General features: G+C 38.8%; 1 protein-coding gene across 1 annotated transcript; it reads left to right on the forward strand.

Annotated features, from left to right (window-relative positions):
* The first annotated feature begins 1,193 nt into the window (after positions 1-1,193).
* LOC111979586 (FGGY carbohydrate kinase domain-containing protein-like) lies at positions 1,194-15,387 on the forward strand. The gene is made up of 6 exons (XM_070449115.1): positions 1,194-1,314; positions 2,409-2,524; positions 2,670-2,745; positions 5,961-6,064; positions 11,689-11,796; positions 12,136-15,387. The coding sequence occupies exons 1-6, from the start codon at positions 1,194-1,196 to the stop codon at positions 12,271-12,273; spliced, it is 663 nt and encodes a 220-aa protein (XP_070305216.1). The 3' UTR covers positions 12,274-15,387.
* The last annotated feature ends 6,549 nt before the right edge of the window (positions 15,388-21,936 follow it).

Below are 21,936 nucleotides of genomic sequence, written 5' to 3' on the forward strand. Positions count from 1 at the left end.
GACATTTCGTCTGCTTTTAGTGAACGCGCTTCCTGACTTTGGATTTGTTTACCAAACACGCTAACAAAAATAGCTATTTGGACATAAATGATGGACATTACCGAACAAAACGAACATTTCTTGTGGAAGTGGGAGTCCTGGGAGTGCATTCCGACGAAGATCAACAAAGGTAAGTGAAGATTAATAATGCTTTTTATGAGTTTTGTTGACTGCACAATTTGGCGGGTAACTGTATGGCTTCCTTTTGTGGCTGAACGCTGTTCTCAGATTATTGAATATTGTGCTTTTGCCATAAAGCTTTTTGAAGTCTGACACAGCGATTGCATTAAGAACAAGTGTATCTTTAATTCTATGTAAAACATGTATCTTTCATCAAAGTTTATGATGAGTATTTATGTTATTTGACATGGCTCTGCAATTTCTCCGGATATTTTGGAGGCATTTCTGAACATGGCGCCAAYGTAAACTGAGGTTTTTGGATATAAATATGAGCTTTATCGAACAAAACATATATGTATTGTGTAACATGAAGTCCTATGAGTGTCATCTGATGAAGATCATCAAAGGTTAGTGATTAATTTTATCTCTATTTGTGCTTTTTGTGACTCCTGTCTTTGGCTGGAAAAATGACTGTGTTTTTCTGTGATTTTGCGGTGACCTAACATAAGAAACGTTTCGCAACAGAATCGTCTGAATGAATACACACATGCCTTGGTATGCGAGACCACAACGACGTACCCTTTTTGGCCACTAATGCGTTAAGTTGGAAATCAGAACGTTGTCGTATCAACATAAATTGTGAACTTCGACGTAAAGTAATGTTTCAAAAAAGTTAAAGTTTCCCGTCGTGTTGTCCCTGTTTAAATCAAATGTTTAGAGAGTCATGTTTTGCACAATAAATTGTAAAATGCAGCAGACTGAATGGAGACCGAAATTATGGTTGAAACTCCACACAAAAAAATTTGATCACTCACCATAGTGCAATAGTTTTGGTATTTTTACACTCTATCAATGAGTCTCTACATATGTTTATATGTTTTAATTAAATGTTTGGGACCATAACCTATAAAAAACAGATCCTGACTTACCCTAGTAACCTTGGTTAATGATTTCTCTCTCTCCTGCAGGTGTTGTTCATAGTTGAGTCAGGTCCAGTAGAGTGGCACTATGTGGGTGTGGGGACAGCCAGAGTGATGGCTGCTCTGGTCACCAGGGAGGGACAGATGAAGACTACTGCAGAGGAGCCTGTCACCATCTGGGAGCCTCACTCAGACCAATATGTCCAGTCATCCACTGACATCTGGTCTAAGTGCTGTAGCACAGTTAGGGTAGGTGTTAGGATAGTCTGATTAATCAGAGTAATACACAATTCATTGGTATACAGCCTGAGATATTTGTGTGCAAAATCGTTGAAATTTATACCGTACAATATAATTACATTTGAACTTTCTCTACCGGTTGTCTGTGCGTTTTGTACTTTAGTTTCCCTGGTAGGTATGGTTAATCAGACTAGTGTTCAGGCTATTTGAGATTGTGTAGGTATGACTTAAGTGCTCTGCAAAGGGATGCATTCTCTAGGAATTTCTGTAATTATTGGCGTAGATTAGTATGACGCTTAACTCCAAGGCCTTTATGGATACTTGTTGCCGTTTTGCAAAATGTTGTCCTTATATTCAGCAGCAATACAAAACCAAAGCATAAACAACTGCCACGCCCTGATCTGTTTGACCTATTCCTCTCATTGTCTCCACCCCCTCCAGGTGTCGCTTATTTGCCCCAGTGTATTTATCCCTGTGTTTCCTGTCTCTCTGTGCCAGTTCATCTTGTTTGTTAGTCAAGTCAACCAGCGTGTTTTTCCAGTACTCCTTTTGCTATTCTCTTTTTGCCAGTCCTCCCGGTTTTGACCCCTGCCTGACTCTGGACTACTTTCCCGCCYGCCTGATCATCCTGCCTGCCCTGACCTTGATTCTGCCTGCCCTTCGGTACCTTTTGGACTCTGAACTGGTTTTGACAGTTTTGCCTGTCCACGACCATTCTCTTGCCTTCCCCTATTGGATTAATAAATATTGTAAGACTCCAACCATCTGCATCTGGGTCTCGCCTTGTGTCATAACAACATGTTTCGAACACCATATTCATGTGACAGAGGGTGACCCAGGGAGTGCAGAGGAGCCAGGTCTGAGGGGTGGGTTTTGATGCTACCTGTTCTATTGTGGTCCTGAACCAGAATTTCCACCCTGTAGCCATCAACCAGGATGGTGAGTGAGAGAGTGGTGAAAAGTAGATGGATACCCGCACTAACACTGTTGAATGCTCATGCAGTTTTATTGAGTGCAATGTTTCAACTTGAAAGTCTTGGTCAAAATGTCTCCTCCTCCTCTGTTGCCCTGTGTGTAGGTGAGGCTGAGTGGAACGTGGTGATGTGGATGGACGCATCACCAGCACCGGCCACAGGGTCCTGGGCAGGGTTGGAGGGGTGATATCATCAGAGATGCAGCCTCCCAAGCTGCTCTGGCTGAAAGCAGTCAGAGGTTAGAGGTCACCCATTATAAGTCAACAGACAGTTTTATTGGTGGACTCTGCTGATTGGCTAGTTTTCCTAAGTGATGTTTGTTTATTGCCCTGACGTTTTAATGTAATTTCCTCCCTACCCTTAATTCTTTGGTCAGAACATGAGAGAGACCTGCTGGTGGGACGCCGCCCACTTTCTGGACCTTCTTGACTTCCTGTCCTGGAAGGACACAGGTTCTCGGGCCAGGTGAGCTATAGAACAGGAGGAGAGAGGGGTAGGATGGATGTTGGCAGTGGGTTTGGTTGATTATTGGGGAGGGTGTACTCTGTATGTGTGTCTAAATGATGGTGTGTGTGTGTGTGTATTTTGACCAGACAGTGTGTGCAGGGCAATTCCACCGTAATGGAATTACACTTTGATTCAGTTTTTTCACTGAATCAAAGTGCCAAACAAAAATAGTTGATTTCAAAGTTTAACAACCATACAACTCTATGCACAATGACTACTTTTAACAATTTCCACTGAAAAATGTACAAAAACTAATTTAGTGGAAGAACTGTGCAGATGCAAACTTAGGTAACAGAATTACGGTAAAATATCTCTCCGTTTTTCATGCGACCACATTTTCTCAAAACTGTCAAATATCTACTCCAAATTAAGAATAAAAGATGTCTGCATTAAGAATGAGGGGTCAGCGATGACATGACACCTTGAGTTTTGATTATTATAATTTTTGGGGTTATTGAGCTACAGTAAGTGAAGTGGATTTACACCCGGTAACGAAATTACGGTAACAAAATGACATCATGGGTCCCTGATCTGTACTACAAAGAAATGCATAATTATGGATATGTTTCACAAGTTTGGACATCACAGTTCAGCACAGTAGAGTACAGTGCAGTACAATAGAGCATAGTAGAATTCAGTACACTACTGTAGAGTATAGTTTTGTACGGTACAATATACTCTACTACACTGTACTTTTCTTTACAGTATTGTATTGGACTGTACTCGACTGTGCTCTACTCACTGTACTTTGCTATCCAAACTTAAGAAACATACGTCTATGGTAGGTTCAGATTTGGTCCGGTCCATAGGTGGACGTTAACATCAAAGGCCAGGGTGAACGGACCAAATTGTAACTACTTTTCAACGTCCATGGACGTCCGGTGTCTAAGTGGTTGAGGATGTTGGTTACAGTAAATAGAAAGAGAGGGGTTGCATGAGTAGGTATCTTAGGAGTTGGGAGAGGTGACATTAACTGGAGAGTGAAAGAAAAAGGCAGAGAGAGAGAGACAGGAAAATAGGGAGGGAGGGATTGTCAAGACTCAGACTTGTTTTAACACTCTTGATTTGACCTCCAGACAACAGAAAGAGAAAGAAAACAGTTATGAGCTGAACATAACAGTATGCCAGTGGAAGGGAGGACAGTAACAGGTGACCCAACTGTGGTCTGTGACCAAGGATTGGAACCGGTTCAGGGAACAGAACCGAAAACCAGAAAATAACTAAATTGAGTAACAGAACCCGAACTGAAAACAAAATAGATCTATACTGTTACGGAACAGAATTGTTATTTTAAAAGTACGGGAACCGGTTATTTACGTAATTTGGCGTTTCGGGCAATTTTTTTCCATAGTCAATCGGTCATAGTCAATCGATCAATAATATAATAATACTCTTAGGAAAAATGTTTATTGAATTTGCAATCTGTAGAAACTATGAGAATAGACAGGTTCAGAACTTTTGTGAAACATCACAGCACAGTTGAAAAATATATGGCAAATAGTATACCACTGGTGCTTCATATTGCCGTTAATCTATAGATGAGCTTAGAATAGAGATCTAGATGTTAACTGCACGTTTCTGTGAGAAGTTCTGTAGAAGCTACTGCAGGAGTTTATCATCACCTGGTCCAGTCACCTAACCAGACCTTGGCCATCTGGCTCTGTTTAGGCAGTTAAACTGCTCACGAACTTCGGCTTCTGTCTCCTGCCATGACCTCAGCCGATAACACATTGGGTCGAAGGTGAAAGGTTGAAGCACTCGGTGCGGTTCTGACTGTTTACATATCAGAGTGGTGTGCACTCTGCTCCTCCACCTCTGTTTCCTCCTTCCATGGCCGCGGGAAGATGTTTTGGGTTAGGTGTGCTGTCAAACAAATGTGACAGCCTTGTCAAATAAATGTGTTCTTGGTGTTAAAAAAAGAAGCAGAAGCCTTGTGCACAGCTTCAATGGGCAGGTTATGGCAGGAACAACTAAGTTTTTTTACATAATGTGTTTTCTGTTTTCCTAGTGAACTTTCAAAATGTAGAAGTGGAAATGTCAAGTAGACCGAAGAATGAGAAATGCTTATTTTTTCACAACATACTTGGCGGAAATGTAAATGTACAAATGTTCTTGGTCCACGACGTTTAACTTTTAAAAACTTCTTAGGGCTAGACCCCTTTTTTCTCCACTTCCTGCCTGAATGACGTACCCAAAGCAAACTGCCTGTAGCTCAGTCCCTGAAGCCCGGATATGCATATAATTGGTACCATTGGAAATAAAACACTTTGAAGTTTGTAGAAATGTTAAAATAATGTAGGAGAATATAACACAGTAGATATGGTAGGAGAACATCCAAAGAAAAACCAACCAGATTTTTTTTTGAGAGACCATCCTCTTAGAAATGCAAGAGAAAGGTTATATTGAAAATTATATGGCCTCCACAGGGTGTCAGTCTATGTTCAAGGTTTCAGGCTTGTAACTTCAAAAACTAATAAGAAATAACAGTTTTAGTAGAAGGACACAGTCTTGGAAATTCGTGTTTGCGAGCGCCATGAAGACATTACGCACCGGCTAAAATCGGTTTCCTATCGAACAAACTTCTTTCAGAAATAAATATTATAGTTTATCTGAGGAGTAAATAGTAACGTATTTTGACTTGTTGAAACAAAGTTTAGGGGTAGATTTTTGGATCCCTTTCTCTGCAAGTTGAACGAGTGGATTAATCAAATCGAGGGCGCCAACTAAACTGACTTTTTGGGATATAAAGAAGGATTTTATCTAACAAAACGACACTACATGTTATAGCTGGGACCCTTTGGATGACAAATCAGAGGAAGATTTTCAAAAAGTAAGTGAATATTTAATCGTTATGTGAATACATGAAACCTGTGCCGGTGGAAAAATATTTGTGTGGCGCCGTCCTTAAACAATCGCATGGCATGTTTTCGCTGTAATAGCTACTGTAAATTTAACAGTGCAGTTAGATTAACAAGAATTTAAGCTTTCAGCCGATATAAGACACTTATATTTACCTAAATGTTTAAAATCCATAATATTTATGATTATTTATTTGAATTGCGCACCCTGCAGTTTCACCGGAAGTTGTACCGCAAGCGGGACACCGATCCTTAAGTTAACAGTGTAAATAATGAAACCAAGGGGTGTTTTGTGGTTCCAGGTGTAATTGGTGCAGACATGAGGGGTTTCTGCCTACCCTGTGAGGACCAGCTAATCACATTGCGCATGGCCTTGATCTGTGGAACATCTTCCTGTCACATGGCAGTGAGTTTGTTAGAACAGCTGCTGTTTTACTACAACATAATGTGGCACTTAGCAAATTTTATACAAAGCAACTTCCAGAACATTTTTTACAGAACATTTTTATAGCGCTTTTCATGGAATCTCAAAGTGCTTCAAGAGCATAAAACAAACAAGCAATATATCATGACAGGTCAACCAATACAGGCCAAGTGATGAAAAATCTGGGAAACCTGGCCTGCTATTCATACATTCATACATTCAGACTTTGAAAACGTTTTTGATAAAGCACGACTGAAGTTTATATATAAATACCTGGAACATTTCAATTTTGGAGATTCTCATAAAATGGGTTAAAATCATGTATAGTAAACCTATGATTAAAATACTAAATACTGGCTACTTCTCAAAGTTTTAAACTGTCAAGAGGAGTAAAACGAGGTTGTCCACTATCAGAATATCTAATTATTATGGCCATCGAAATGTTAGCTATTAAAATCAGACCCAACAATAATATCAAGGGATTAGAAATCCAGGGTTTAAAAACAAAGGTGTCATTGTACGCTGATGATTCATGTTCTTTTAAATCCCCAACTTGGATCCCTCCACAGCCTCAGAGGATCTAGATAATTTGTCACCTCTCTGGATTACAACCAAATTATGATAAGTGTATTACGTATTGGATCACAAAAAAAAAAAAAAAAAACTTTTACTTTACCATGTAGTTTACCAATAAAATGGTCTGACGGGGATGTGGACATACTCGGTATACATATCCCAAAATAAATAAATAATCTTACTCCAATACATTTTAATAGAAAGTTAGCAAAAATAAATAAGATCTTGCTACCATGGAAAGGTAAATACCTTCTATTTATGTAAAATAAATCACCCTGATTTAACTCTTTAGTCATATCCAATTTGTAAGTCGCTCTGGATAAGAGCGTCTGCTAAATGACGTAAATGTAAATGTAAATATCCCAGTTCAGCTATTTGTTTATGGTCTTGCCTACAACTAGTGATTTTTTTATTTTATTATATGAGAAAAAAATATTAAATTTTATTAGGAACAGCAAGCTAGACAATTAAATGGGCCTATTTATTTATTAATATATTATATTAATTATTTATATTTATTAATTCGGATGGCAGAAATGATTAAATAATGAAGCGTTAGACCTCTCACTAAAGGCTTCTGTCATACAAAAGTAATGCTTAAATCCGAACTGATTCACTAGCAAATTAGTAAGTGTCTCACCCTATGTTCAAGAAAGACCTTTTCCTTTATTCAGATTACAACCTCTCACTTTCAGTTATTTGAAAAGGAAATTATCTCCCAAATATCGCTATTTTTAAAACAAGCCATAGAAAGTCAGTTGCAATTTAAATTTAATCCACCAGAAGAGAACAAATACAACAAATATTGTGGTTAAACTCAAATATAGTAATTGCTAAAAAAAAATATATATATATATATATATAAATAGCATAATCTTCGTAAATTATATCATAAATACAACTGGTGGAGTTGTCAATGATGTAGCTAACTAAAACATATGGAAATGTGTTCTCTACACAAAATTACGACCAACTAATTGCAGCATGACCGCAAAAATGGAAGAGGAAAGTGGAAAGGGGAAAAAGTAAGGAACTTATCTGTCGGCCCTGCATTAAAGACCATAATTGGTTAAAGAAAATTGTTATAAATCAAAAAGTATACCAGTTTTATTTAAGGACCAAAAAATTGACAGCCGTGCCATATAGATTGCAAAATAGTTGGGAAGAGATTTTTGACGTAGCGATTCCATGGCACATGCTTTATGAACTGATACGTAAAACGACACCGGATTCAAAGCATATCATTTTTCAATTTAAATTATTAAAACAGAATTCTTGCAACCAACAGAGTGTTATTTATATGGGGGATACAATCTTCCCAGCTCTGCATATTTCGCTGCGAAGAGGCAGAGTCATTACATCATTTGTTTTGGTACTGAATATGTAGCTTGTTTTTGGTCACAGGTCCAGGAATGGCTAAAGAATTGCAATATTTACCTGGAGCTAACCCTGAAGATAGCATTACTGGGTGATCTGAAAAGTCATAGTGAATCGATCAATAATATAATAATACTTTTAGCAAAAATGTTTATTTTCAATTTACGATCTGTAGAAACCATGAGATTAGAAAGGTTCAGAACTTTTGTGAAACATCACAGCACAGTTGAAAAATATATGGCAAATAGAAATCCAATATGGATGGTGTTAAGAGATAGATGGGAGGGGTTGAGTGGAGCTAAAGGTTGGGACTAATAACAACAAATAATAACAAGATAACCAGTGGTGGAAAAAGTACCCAATTGTCATGCTTGAGTAAAAGTAAAGATACCTTCATAGAAAATGACTCAAGTAAAATACTACTTGAGTAAAAGTTTAAAAGTATTTGTTTTTTTAAATATACTTAAGTATATTTTGCAATTACATTTAATTTTGATACTTAAGTGTAGTGAAGTAAAAGTCTTCAGAAATATACACTACCGTTCAAAAGTTTGGGGTCACTTTTAGTAAGAAATGCACATTATTTTGTCCATTAAAATAACATAAAATTGATCAGAAATATAGTGAAGACATTAACTTCTTATGGCTGGGGGCAGTATTGAGTAGCTTGGATGAATAAGGTGCCCAGAGGTGCCCAGAGTAAACTGCCTGCTCCTCAGTCCCAGTTGCTAATATATGCATATTATTAGTATATTTGGATAGAAAACACTCTGAAGTTTCTAAAACTGTTTGAATGATGTCTGTGAGTATAACAGAACTCATATGGCAGGCAAAAACCAGAGAAAAAAAATCCAACCAGGAAGTGGGAAATCTGAGGTTGGTCGATTTTCAACTCAACTCATTTTTTACAAAATGCGCTAACAAAAGTAGCTATTTGGACATAAATGATGGACATTATCGAACAAACAAACATTTATTGTGGAACTGGGATTCCTGGGAGTGCATTCTGATGAAGATCATCAAAGGTAAGTGAATGTTTATAATGTTATTTCTGACTTCTGTTGACTGCACAATATGGCGGATATCTTTTTGTCTTGATTGGGCTCTGAGCGCCGACCTCAGATTATTGCATGGTTTGCTTTTTCGAAATCTGACAGCGGTTGCATTAAGGAGAAGTGGATCTAAAATTCCATGTATAACACTTGTATCTTTGATCAACGTTTATTTTGAGTATTTCTGGAAATTGATGTGGCTCTCTGCAAAATCACCGGATGTTTTTGGAACTACTGAACATAACGCGCCAATGTATACTGAGATTTTTTGATATAAATATGAACTTTACCGAACAAAACATACATGTATTGTGTAACATGAAGTCCTATGAGTGTCATCTGATGAAGATCATCGAAGGTTAGTGATTCATTTTATCTCTATTTCTGCTTTTTGTGACTCCTGTCTTTGGCTGGAAAAATGGCTGTGTTTTTCTGTGATTTGGCGGTGACCTAACAATCGTTTGTAGTGCTTTCGCTGTAAAGCCTTTTTGAAATCGGACACTGTGGTGGGATTAATAAGATCACCTTTAAAATGGTATAAGATAATTAAAATTCCTCAAACATACAAGTATGAGATTTGTTTGAATTTGGCACCCTGCACTTTCTCTGGCTGTTGTCATATCGATCCCGTTAACGGAATCGCAGCCATAAGAAGTTTTAATGTTGTAAATTACTATTGTAGCTGGACATTTTTTTAATGGAATATCTACATACTGTAGACGTGCAGAGGCCCATTATCAGCAACCATCACTCCTGTGTTCAATGGCACATTGTGTTAGCTAACAGTACCGTCAAAACACCAATCTCAACGTCAACAGTGAAGAGAACACTGGGATGCTGGCCTTCTAGGCAGAGTTCATCTGTCCAGTGTCTGTGTTCTTGTGCCCATCTTAATATTTTATTTTTATTGTCCAGTCTGAGACATGGTTTTTTCTTTGCAACTCTTCCTAGAAGGCCAGCATCCTGGAGTCGCCTCTTCACTGTTGACGTTGAGACTGGTGTTTTGCGGGTACTATTTAATGAAGCTGTCAGTTGAGGACTTGAGGCATCTGTTTCTCAAACTAGACACTAATGTACTTGTCCTCTTGCTCAGCTTTGCACCAGGGCCTCCCACTCTTTCTATTCTGGTTAGACACAGTTTGCTCTGTTCTGTGAAGGAAGTAGTAACACAGCGTTGTACGAGATCTTCAGTTTCTTGGCAATTTCTCACACGGAATAGACATCATTTCTCAGAACAAGAATAGACTGTCGAGTTTCAGAAGAAAGTATTTGTTTCTGGCCATTTTGAGCCTGTAATCGAACCCACAAATTCTGATGCTCCAGATACTCAACTAGTCTAAACAAGGCCAGTTTTATTTCTACTTTAAATCAGAACAGTTTTCAGCTGTGCTAACATAATTGCAAAAGGGTTTTCTAATGATCAATTAGCCATTTAAAATGATAAACTTGGATTAGCTAACACACCGTGCCATTGGAACACAGAAGTGATGGTTGCTGATAATTGGCCTCTGTACGCCTATGTAGATATTCCATTTTAAAGAATCCAGCTACAATGGTCATTTACAACATTAACAAGCACAGTTTGAAAGATATAGAAATCAAACCGGATGGACATCATACATATATGGGAGAGGTTGAGGGTAGAGGAAGACAAGAGTTAAAAACAAACAAAATAAAACTATTGGACTGTGTCCATAAAATGTATATAGTATGTATAAGCTGGAAATACAGGCCTAAGCGTTGTTGTTCACTAGTTTGCTCCAATTGGGGAGGGTTGGAGGGTAATAAAGGAAATATATATAAAAAAGATATGTATGTGTATATGTATGTATATATGTATGTATGTGTACAGTTGAAGTCAGAAGTTTACATAAACGAGTTTTAATGACTCCAACCTAAGTGTTTCAACCACTCCACAAATTTCTTGTTAACAAACTATAGTTTTGGCAAGTTGGCATGACACAAGTAATTTTTCCAACAATTGTTTACAGACAGATTATTTCACTTATAATTCACTGTATCACAATTGCAGTGGGTCAGAAGTTTACATACACTAAGTTAACTGTGCCTTTAAACAGCTTGGAAAATTCCAGAAAATGATGTCATGGCTTCAGAAGCTTCTGTTAGGCTAATTGACATAATTTGAGTCAATTGGAGGTGTAGCTGTGGATGTATTTCAAGGCCTACCTTCAAACTCAGTGCCTCTTTGCTGTATATTGTTGTGATCATTGTGTTTACTTGATAGCTACCAACACAAATAGCTAGCTAGAACAAAGTGTTAATAAAATACAAATTCATTAGATTTAAAAGCAATACAAATTGTAGCCAGTCTTTCTCACTATGAGCGCTCTGCCTCAGCACTGCTGTATGTCCAGATGCATTTTTCAAACAAAAATATTAGCCCGATAGCTAGCTAGTTAGCCAAGCCAAAAACATGTCAGTCAATCTGTAAATCCGTGGCTTAAAAACACAAGATATATGCAAACCAAAAGAGCTTATTTAAAATCAACAAAACACTGTGTTTAGGGAGCCTGTACATGCTGTGTTGAAGCACATAGCTCAGTGCTCCCCTATGTGTTCTTCTGTCCCCGGGTGTTTCAGATCAGTCAGGGGCCCCTGATTGTCCCCGGGGTGTGGACACCCTACCTGTCCGCCATGGTGCCTGACCTGTGGCTCAACGAGGGAGGACAGAGTGCTACTGGAAGACTGGTCAGTTCAGCTCTGCTCCGCCTGGGTCCTGCTAGATCAGGCTTATTCAACTACAGGCCCTTGGCCCTGCAGAGCTGCTGTTTTGCTGTTTTTTTTCTCCATACCTGGTAGTTAATTGATCAATTCCTTTCACTGATTGGCCTGAGAAGCCACACACCTGGTGTCCCAGTCTCCTTTTTAGAAGGAGAGAAAGAAAACCCTGTAGTTGTGACCTGAAGTAATCAGCTACATATTCATTATACACTGACATTTTTTTGACATAGTAAGCCTTGATGACTAGGGTTGCTCAAACCAGATCCACAAAACCATACTTTTTTTTCTCTTTTTCTCCTACCTCAGATTGACCATGTGGTGAAAGGTCATGCAGCCTACCCCAAAGCTGCAGGAGCAGGCTGTGAAAAGATCAGCTTATTTGCAGCAAAATCATATCCATCAAAACAACAACATACCTTTCACCTGGAACAGGCCCCTCATTAACATTGACTTGGCTGTAGTGGAGTGGGTCGAGAGTTTCAAGTTCCTTGGTGTCCACATCACCAACAAACTATCACGGTCCAAACACACCAAGACAGTTGTGAAGAGGGAACGACAACACCTTTTCCCCTTCAAGAGACTGAAAATATTTGGCATGCGTCCCCCGATCCTCAAAACGTTATACAGCTGCACCCTCGAGAACATCCTGACCGGTTGCATCACCGCCTGGTATGGGAACTGCTCGGCATCCAACCGCAAGGCCTAACAGAGGATAGTGCATATGGCCCAGTACATCACTGGGGCCAAGCTTCCTGTCATCCAGGACCTACAGTGCCTTGCAAAAGTATTCACCCCCTTGGCATTTTTCCTATTTTGTTGCATTACAACCTGTAATTTAAATAGATTTTTATTTGGATTTCATGTAATGGACATACACAAAATAGTCCAAATTGGTGAAGTGAAATGCAAAAAATCACTTGTTTCAAAAAATTCTAAAAAATTAAAAACAGAAAAGTGGTGCGTGCATATGTATTCACCCCCTTTGCTATGAAGCCCCTAAATAAGATCTGGTGAAACCAATTACCTTCAGAAGTCACATAATTAATTAAATAAAGTCCACCTGTGTGCAATCTAAGTGTCACATGATCTGTCACATGATCTCAGTATATATACACCTGTTCTGAAAGGCCCCAGAGCCTGCAACACCACTAAGCAAAGGGCATCACCAAGCAAGCGGCACCATGAAGACCAAGGAGATCTCCAAACAGGTCAGGGACAAAGTTGTGGAGAAGTACAGATCAGGGTTGGGTTATAAAAAAATATCAGAAACCATTAAATCCATAGAATATGCCACCACAACAAACCTGCCAAGAGAGGGCCGGCCACCAAAACTCACGGACCAGACAAGGAGGGCATTAATCAGAGAGGGAACAAAGAGACCAAAGACAACCCCGAAGGAGCTGCAAAGCTCCACAGCGGAGATTGGAGTATCTGTCCATAGGACCACTTTAAGCCATACACTCCACAGAACTGGGCTTTACAGAAGAGTGGCCATAAAAAAGACAGAGCAGTTTTGCCTTGAAGAATGGGCAAAAATCCCAGTGGCTAGATGTGCCAAGTTTATAGAGACATATCCCAAGAGACTTGCAGCTGTAATTGCTGCAAAAGGTGTCTCTACAAAGTATTGACTTTGGGAGGGTGAATAGTTATGCACACTCAAGTTATGTTTTTTTGTATTATTTCTTGTTTGTTTCACAATAAAAAATATTTTGCATCTTCAAAGTGGTAGGCATGTTGTGTAAATCAAATGATACAAACCCCCCCAAAATCGATTTTAATTCCAGGTTGTTGTAAGGCAGCAAAATAGGGAAAAATCCAAGAGGGGTGAATACTTTTGCAAGGCACTGTATATACTAGGCGATGTCTGAGGAAGGCCCAAAAAATGGTCAAAGACTCCAGTCACAGACTGTTTTCTCTGCTACCGCACGGCAAGTGGTACCGGAGCGCCAAGTCTCGGTCCAAAAGGCTCCTTAACAGCTTCTACAGCCATAAGACTGCTGAACAATTAATCAAATATCCACCCGGACTATTTACATCATACCGGTTGTATTTCTGTATTGTTTAATGTTACTGTGCCTTCAGAAAGTATTCATACCCTTTGACTTGTTCCATATTTTGTTGTGTTGTAGTCTGAATTCAAAATGGATTAAATTGATTATTTTTCTCATCCATCTACACACAATACCCCATAATGACAAAGTGAAAACATGTTTTTAGAAATGTTTGCAATTGTATTGAAAATGAAATACAGATATCTCATTTATTCACACCCCTAAGTCAATGTTAGAATCACCTTTGGCAGTGATTACAGCTGTGAGTCTCTTAAATTAAGAGCTTTGAACACCTGGATTGTGCAATATTTGCACATTATTCTTTTAAAAATTCTTCAAGCTCTGTCAAGTTGGTTGTTGATCATTGCTAGACAGCCATTTTCAAGTCTTGCCATAGATTTTGAATCTTATTTAAGTCAAAACTGTATCTAGGCCACTCAGGAACATTCAATATTGTCTTGGTAAGCAACTCCAGTGTATATTTGGCCTTGTGTTTTCGAKTATTGTCCTGCTGAAAGGTGAATTTGTCTTCCAGTGTCTTTTGGAAAGCAGACTGAACTAGGTTTTCCTCTAGGATTTTGCCTGTGCTTAGCTCTATTCAGTTTCTTTTATATCCCCCCCCAAAACCTCCTAGTTATTGCTGATGACAAGTGTACCCATAACATGATGCAGCCACCAACATGCTTGAAAATATGAAGTTGTACTCAGTGATGCGTTGTGCTGGATTTGCTTCAAGCATAATACTTTGTATTCAGGGCATAAAGTTCAATTTTTGCAGTTTTACTTTCGTGGCTTATTGCAAACAGGGTGCATGTTTACGAATATTTTTATTCTGTACAGGCTTCTTTCTTTTTACTCAGTCATTTAAATGTTTTACATTTGAGTAATTTAGCAGACATGCTTATCCAGAGATACTTACAGGAGCAATTAGGGTTAAGCGCTTTGCTCAAGGGCACAACAACATATTTTCACCTACCCGGTTTGAGGATTCAAACCTTTCGGTTACTGGTACAACGCTTTTAACCACTAGGCTACCTACCACCCTCCATTTAGGTTTGTATTGTGGAGTAACTACAATGTTGTTGATCCATCCTCAGTTTTTTTCTATCACAGCCATTAAACTCTGTAACTGTTTTAAAGTCACCATTGGCCTCCTTCCTCTCCGGCAACTGAGTTAGGAAGGACGCTTGTATCTTTGTAGTGACTGGGTGTATTGATAAACCATCCAAAGTGTAATTAATAACTTCACCATACTCAAAGGGATATCTACCAATAGGTGTCCTTCTTTGCAAGGCATTGGAAAACCTCACTGGTCTTTGCGTTTGAATCTGTGTTTGAAATTCACTGCTCGACTGAGGGACATTACAGATAATTGTATGTGTGGGGTACAGAGATGCGGAAGTAATTAAAAAATGATGTTAAATGCTATTATTGCACACAGAGTCCATGCAACTTATTATGTGACTTGTTAAGCAAATTTTTCCTCCTGAAGTTATTCAGGCTTGCCATAACAGAGTTTGAATACTTATTTACTCAAGACATTTCAGCTTTTCATTTGTAATTTCAAAATGTTTCTAAAAACATAATACCTCTTTGACATTATTGGCTATTGTGTATAGGCCTGTGACACATCTCAGTTGAATCCATTTTAAATTCCTTCTGAAGGAACTGCATATACCTTGAAAACTTAAGACTATATCAACAATGGACTAATGAAACAAATACCAAAAGATAGTTTTTGGGTGGAGTTTCCCTTTAAGTCGTATGTACTCTGTGCCCTGGTGCCTGTAGGCGCCTGAACTCACTAATCTAGTAAGAGCATGGGTTAGTTTGTTTTAACTGTCTGGCCTAGTTAGAACAAACCCCTTGGGCAGACCAGTTTTTCTAGCTTGGTAACATTTTTGCTTGAAATAATGTCTGTCCTCCTGTGATTTATTAATGATCAGAGGCATTATACACAGTGGCTTGTGAAAGTATTGGGGTATGTCTCTATAAGCACATCTAGCCACTGGGATTTTTGCCCATTCTTCAAGGCAAAACTGTTCCAGCTCCTTCAAGTTGGATGGGTTCTGCAGGTGTACAAAATCAAATCAAATTTATTTACATAGCCCTTCTTACATCAGCTGATATCTCAAAGTGCTGTACAGAAACCCAGCCTAAAACCCCAAACAGCTAGCAATGCAAGTACAGCAATCTTTAAGTCATACCACAGATTCTCAATTGGATTTGAGGTCTGGGCTTTGACTAGGCCATTCCAAAACATTTAAATGTTTCCCCTTAAACCACTCGAGTGTTGCTTTAGCAGTATGCATCGGGTCATTGTCCTGCTGGAAGGTGAACCTCCGTCCCAATCTCAAATCTCTGGAAGAGTGAAACAGATTTCCCTCAAGAATTTTCCTGTATTTAGCGCAATCCATCATTCCTTCAATTCTGACCAGTTTCCCAGTCCCTGCCGATGAAAAACATCCCCACATCATGATGCTGCCAACACCATGCTTCACTGTAGGGATGGTGTTCTCGGGGTGATGAGTGTTGGATTTGCGCCAGACATAGTGTTTTCCTTGATGGCCAAAAAGCTAAATTTTTGTCTCACCTGACCAGAGTACCTTCTTCCATATGTTTGGGGAGTCTCCCACATGCCTTTTGGTGAACACCAAACATGTTTGCTTATTTTTTTATGGCCACTCTTCCGTAAAGCCCAACTCTGTGGAGTGTATGGCTTAAAGTGGTCCTATGGACAGATACTCCAATCTCTGCTGTGGAGCTTTGCAGCTCCTTCAGGGTGATCTTTGGTCTCTTTGTTGCCTCTGATTAATGCCCTCCTTGTCTGGTCCGTGAGTTTTGGTGGGCGGCCATCTCTTGACAGGTTTGTTTAATAATGGATTTAATGCTGCTCCATGGGATGTTCAAAGTTTCTGATATTTTTTATAACCCAACCCTGATCTGTACTTCTCCACAACTTTGTCCCTGAGCTCCTTGGTCTTCATGGTGCCACTTGCTTGGTGGTGCCCCTTGCTTAGTGGTGTTGCAGACTCTGGGGCCGTTCGGATCAGGTGTATATATATATATACACGGAGATCATGTGACACTTAGATTGCACACAGGTGAACTTCTGAAGGTAATTGGTCGCACCAGATCTTATTTAGGGGCTTCATAGCAAAGGGGGTGAATACATATGCACGCACCACTTTCAAATTTTTAAAAAACATGTTATTTTTTGCATTTCACTTCCCCAATTTGGACTATTTTGTGTATGTCCATTACATGAAATCCAAATAAAAATCTATTTAAATTACATGTAATGCTTTGTAGGTTAACAGTAAAACCTTGAAATCAGCCCTTGCCTTAACAGGAAGCCAGTGTAGAGGCTAGCACTGTAGTAATATGATCACATTTTTTGGTTGTAGTCTAGATTCTAGCAGCCATGTTTAGCACTAACTAAAGTTTATTTAATGATTTATCCGGGTAGCCGGGAAAGTAGAGCATTGCAGTAATAATCTCAAACACAACCAAAACAACCTGTAAATGCATCCAATAAATTTGCAGAGTCACAAGCTTGATGTAGTCATTGTGTTCTGTGTGCAAGGAATATGTAACCAAATACCAAACTTGACTACACTATGGGTTCTATATTCGGCTGGCATTGAGGCGCAAATGTCAAACACACATTAGCTTGCAATTTCGTCATCCCAAAAAATAAAATGCGCCCTGGCATTTTCCAGCCCTAACGCCAAGTTAAGCAATTTACCTGTCAAACATCAGCTCGTTTTCCCTGAGATGGGAAGGGTGGACATTTTAGAGGTGTGTCCTTGAAGCAGCAATCAGCAGTTGAAACAATAACAAATCTCACTCCCCGCCCATTTCGGTAAAAAGATGAGGAATGGGGCTGGAGAAATGTAATCGCTCTCAAATACATATACAGGGCTACGGATTCAAGGATTGACCATCCATGGTATCAAAATTATGGTTTTAACCATGCTTTGATGCTATTTGTTTACATTTACTTTGTTTACAAACAATGGAGTAAAATAATTATATTTTGGGTAGTGATGGGGTATGACAGTTGAACTAAGCTCATGAAGCATTTATGAGTTAAATTCTTCCAGAATGAATGGGTTCATATGATTAATTTATAAATCCAAAAATGGATGTAGCATCTGCAGATTGACCCTTTTTTACATTTGCAAAAGTGACAATTTCATGCAGTGCTAATGGGGTGTTTTAAGACCCACAAAAAGCAGGTCTTAACAGTAACGCAGTTGATATAATGGAATGGATTTTAAGAGCAGAAGCGCAGCCTATCCAGCCATGACATACAGTGCCCATGGAAAGAGAAAAGTGCCTTTTGTCCCAATGAATCTCGTATTTAGAAACATAAAGGTTGGTTTCCCCCCCATTTAGTTTAATTAGAATAAAAACCAAGCATAGCCTACCCACCCCTTAATCCATGCTGGTTTAGCAGCATTGCATATGTGCCTATTTTTATCCTGGGCATTAGCCAAGTAGCCTATGAATAAAGGGGTTTTAAATGGTCTACTGAGTGCTTTGAAATATTTTGGATTTTTGCCCTCATGCATGTTCATTATTTACAGTTCACATACCTGCATATTTCATTTCGCTTGTTCAAGTCGGCTGTCCATCCTCATTTTCATAGAGCGCTCCTCGTCCGATTACCAAAAAACACGCTCCAGTCCAAACTATTCAGTCTTCCTATAATGCTGTATCAGCTGCAGATTGTTTTGAGAATCTGCCTCGCACATAGGCAACGATATAATTAACAGGAGCCTAGTATGTTGTATAGATGTGCAAATGTTACACGTAAAGACATTTAGGCCCATTTAGGGCACGCTATTTATCCAAAAGTGAAAATGCTGCCCCCTATCCTAGAGAAGTTTTAAAGATCATTTTTGCACTTCTCCAGAAATAGCAGATTAATTTGTGCACGCGTTACATCTGGAATCAGTGTAACGCGTGCACACAGTGCCAGTGCCACAGAATGAGAGAAGTCATTTATAATAGCATGCTTCTTACCTGATCCTATTTAGGAATGAACTTATTAGAAAGATTCACCTTCCATGGGTTTGTGGTGAGGAACGTACATGGCTCGAATGCAATGTAAATTAATCTGCTATTTCTGGAGAAGTGCAAAAATGATCTTTAAAACTTCTCTAGGATAGGGGGCAGCATTTTCACTTTTGGATAAATAGCGTGCCCAATTTAAACTTCCTTCTACTCATCCCCAGAATATAAGATATGCATATTATTAGTAGATTTGGATAGAAAACACTCTGACGTTTCTAAAACTGTTTGAATCATGTCTGTGAGTATCACAGAACTTATGTAGCAGGCAAAACCCCGAGGACTAACCATTCAGATATATATTTTTTTTTTGAGGTCACCGTCTGTTCAATGAGTTTATTGGGATACTAGATTTCTAATCAACCTGTTTGCAGTTCCTACCGCTTCCACTGGATGTCACCAGTCTTTGGAAATAGGTTGAGGTTATTCCTTTGTGCAATGAAGAAGAACGGCCATCTGGAATCAGTGTAACGTTATGTGTACTGTTTGAGAGTTGCGCAAGACTAGAAAGTAGCGTTAGTTTGTTGACCTCCTGTATTGAAAACAGATAGACCCATCTTCAATTTGATCAATTATTAACGTTTACAAATACCTTAAGTTGTATTACAAAAGTAGTTTGAAATGTTTTGGCAAAGTTTAGAGGTAATTTTTTAGATATTTTGTAGTGACGTTGCGCAAATTGGAAGCAGTTTTTTTCTGGGTCAAACGCGCCAAATAAATGGACATTTTGGACATATATGGACGGAATTAATCGAACAAAACCATTTGTGATGTTTATGGGACATATTGGAGTGCCAACAAAATAAATTTGTCAAAGGTAAGGCATGATTTATATTTTATGTCTGCGTTTTGTGTTGCACCTGCAGGGTTGAAATATGCTACACTCTCTTTGTTTACTGTTGTGCTATCATCAGATAATAGCATCTTATGCTTTCGCCGAAAAGCCTTTTTGAAATCTGACATGTTGGCTGGATTCACAACGAGTGTAGCTTTAATTTGGTATCTTATGTGTGATTTAATGAAAGTTTGATTTTTATATCATTTTTTGAATTTGGCGCTCTACATTTTTCCCTGGCTATTGGCCAAGTGGGACGCAAGCGTCCCGCCTATCCAGAGAGGTTTTAAGACGTTCCATGATGTTTACAAACCGTTACAATTGCGAGCGGTACAGCGGTCAGTGGACATTCCCCATCTTCTTTATATTTGGATCTTTATCCAGCTCCTGTGATAAGTTTGGATGTGCGTAAAAACCCTCCATAGTCTTAATTTGCTGTGTTGTGTTTTATGCCCACGAGGAGCTATTATGGTGCCTGTAACTGTATTTAAAACAAGGTGTTGTTTAGTTTTTATTCAAATTTGATTAGAATGATACACTGTCTTGAAGACCTTATCAATAGCCTAAACTTGCTTATTGACTACGTTTGGCAAGTCCATATCCAGACTCTAATTTACAGCAGGCCTAGCCCCTATATCAGTGTGAATCCTATAGCCTATATTAAAAATGTACTTCCATATTTAAGTAATGCAAATAGAACAATGTGGACTGCAACCATGTTCAACATACCGGTATTTAGCAAATATGGGCAGGCTATTTAATGAACTAGGCTATAATGGACTAACATTTGAATTGGAGTTGATGACAAGGCAATACATAAAAGACTGTAAATACACAACTTGAAGCAACCACATATTTAGTCAAGAGGCATGTTCTGATTGGCCAGTGAGGTGCAAAGCCTCTACACACCCACAGCTTTGTTTATACATCAAAACCCAGCCCTTTCGTGCCACCGCCAGCTACTGCGCCCATAATTCCGATATTGAAAATAGCAAAAATATTTCTGACACACCCTGACCTATGTTGCTTCCGCCAGCCGCTTAGATTTACCATTGCATTAGGTTTGTTCAACTAGAGCCATATAGCTGAAATTTGTCCAAATAGTTATGATGATCTATTCCTTCAAATGGGGGACTAGATCTATAAAGTGCTTTAAGATATCTATGAAAATACCCTCGGAAAGTATTCAGACCTCTTGACTTTTTCCACATTTTGTTACAGCCTTATTCTAAAATGGATTAATTGCCCCCCCCCCCCTCCTCCTCAATCTACACACAATAATACCCCATAATGACAAAGCAAAAACACTTATTCTTTTTGCTAATTTATAAAAAATTACAAACTGAAATATCACATTTACATAAGTATTCAGACCCTTTACTCAGTACTTTATTGGACACATTTGGCAGCGATTACAGCTTACACCGAACCCAAATCGGCTGCGCGAGTGTGCCATCGTGCATATATTTATTTTGTCCCCCCACACCAAACGCGATCACGACACGCAGATTAAAATATCAAAACAAACTCTGAACCAATTACATTAATTTTGGGACAGGTTAAAAAGCATTAAACATTTATGGCAATTTAGCTAGCTAGCTTGCACTTGCTAGCTAATTTGTCCTATTTAGCTAGCTTGCTGTTGCTAGCTAATTTGTCCTGGGATATAAACATTTTGTTATTTTACCTGAAATGCACAATGTCCTCTACCCTGAAAATTAATCCACACATAAAACGGTCAACCGAATCGTTTCTAGTCATCTCTCCTTCTAGGCTTTTTCTTCTCTTGAGTTTATATTGCGATTGGCAACTTTCATAAATTAGGTGCATTACAGCCACTGACCTCGTTCGTCTTTCAGTCACCTACGCGGGTATAACCAATGAGGAGATGGCACGTGGGTACCAGGGAAAAAAATAATGTAATTAACTTTAGAATAAGGCTGTAACGTAACAAAATGTGGAAAAAGGGAAGGGTTCTGAATACTTTCTGAATGCACTGTACATATAAACTCAGGTTGTCCTCGGTTCTGTTCAGAACGGGTCTAAATAAATTCAGCAAAAAAAGAAACGTCCTCTCACTGTCAACTGCGTTTATTTTCATCAAACCTAACATGTGTAAATATTTGTATTAACGTAACAAGA

This window comes from Salvelinus sp. IW2-2015, linkage group LG19 (assembly GCF_002910315.2).
Source record: "Salvelinus sp. IW2-2015 linkage group LG19, ASM291031v2, whole genome shotgun sequence".
Classification (NCBI taxonomy): Eukaryota; Metazoa; Chordata; class Actinopteri; order Salmoniformes; family Salmonidae; genus Salvelinus; species Salvelinus sp. IW2-2015.

Coding starts and splice junctions, on each gene's coding strand:
- LOC111979586 (XM_070449115.1), top strand. CDS start 1,194: ATGGCTGCTCTGGTCACCAGGGAGGGACAGATGAAGACTACTGCAGAG. Junction 2,525..2,669: donor AGCTGCTCTGGCTGAAAGCA/GTCAGAGGTTAG, acceptor TTCTTTGGTCAG/AACATGAGAGAGACCTGCTG. Junction 6,065..11,688: donor CATCTTCCTGTCACATGGCA/GTGAGTTTGTTA, acceptor CGGGTGTTTCAG/ATCAGTCAGGGGCCCCTGAT.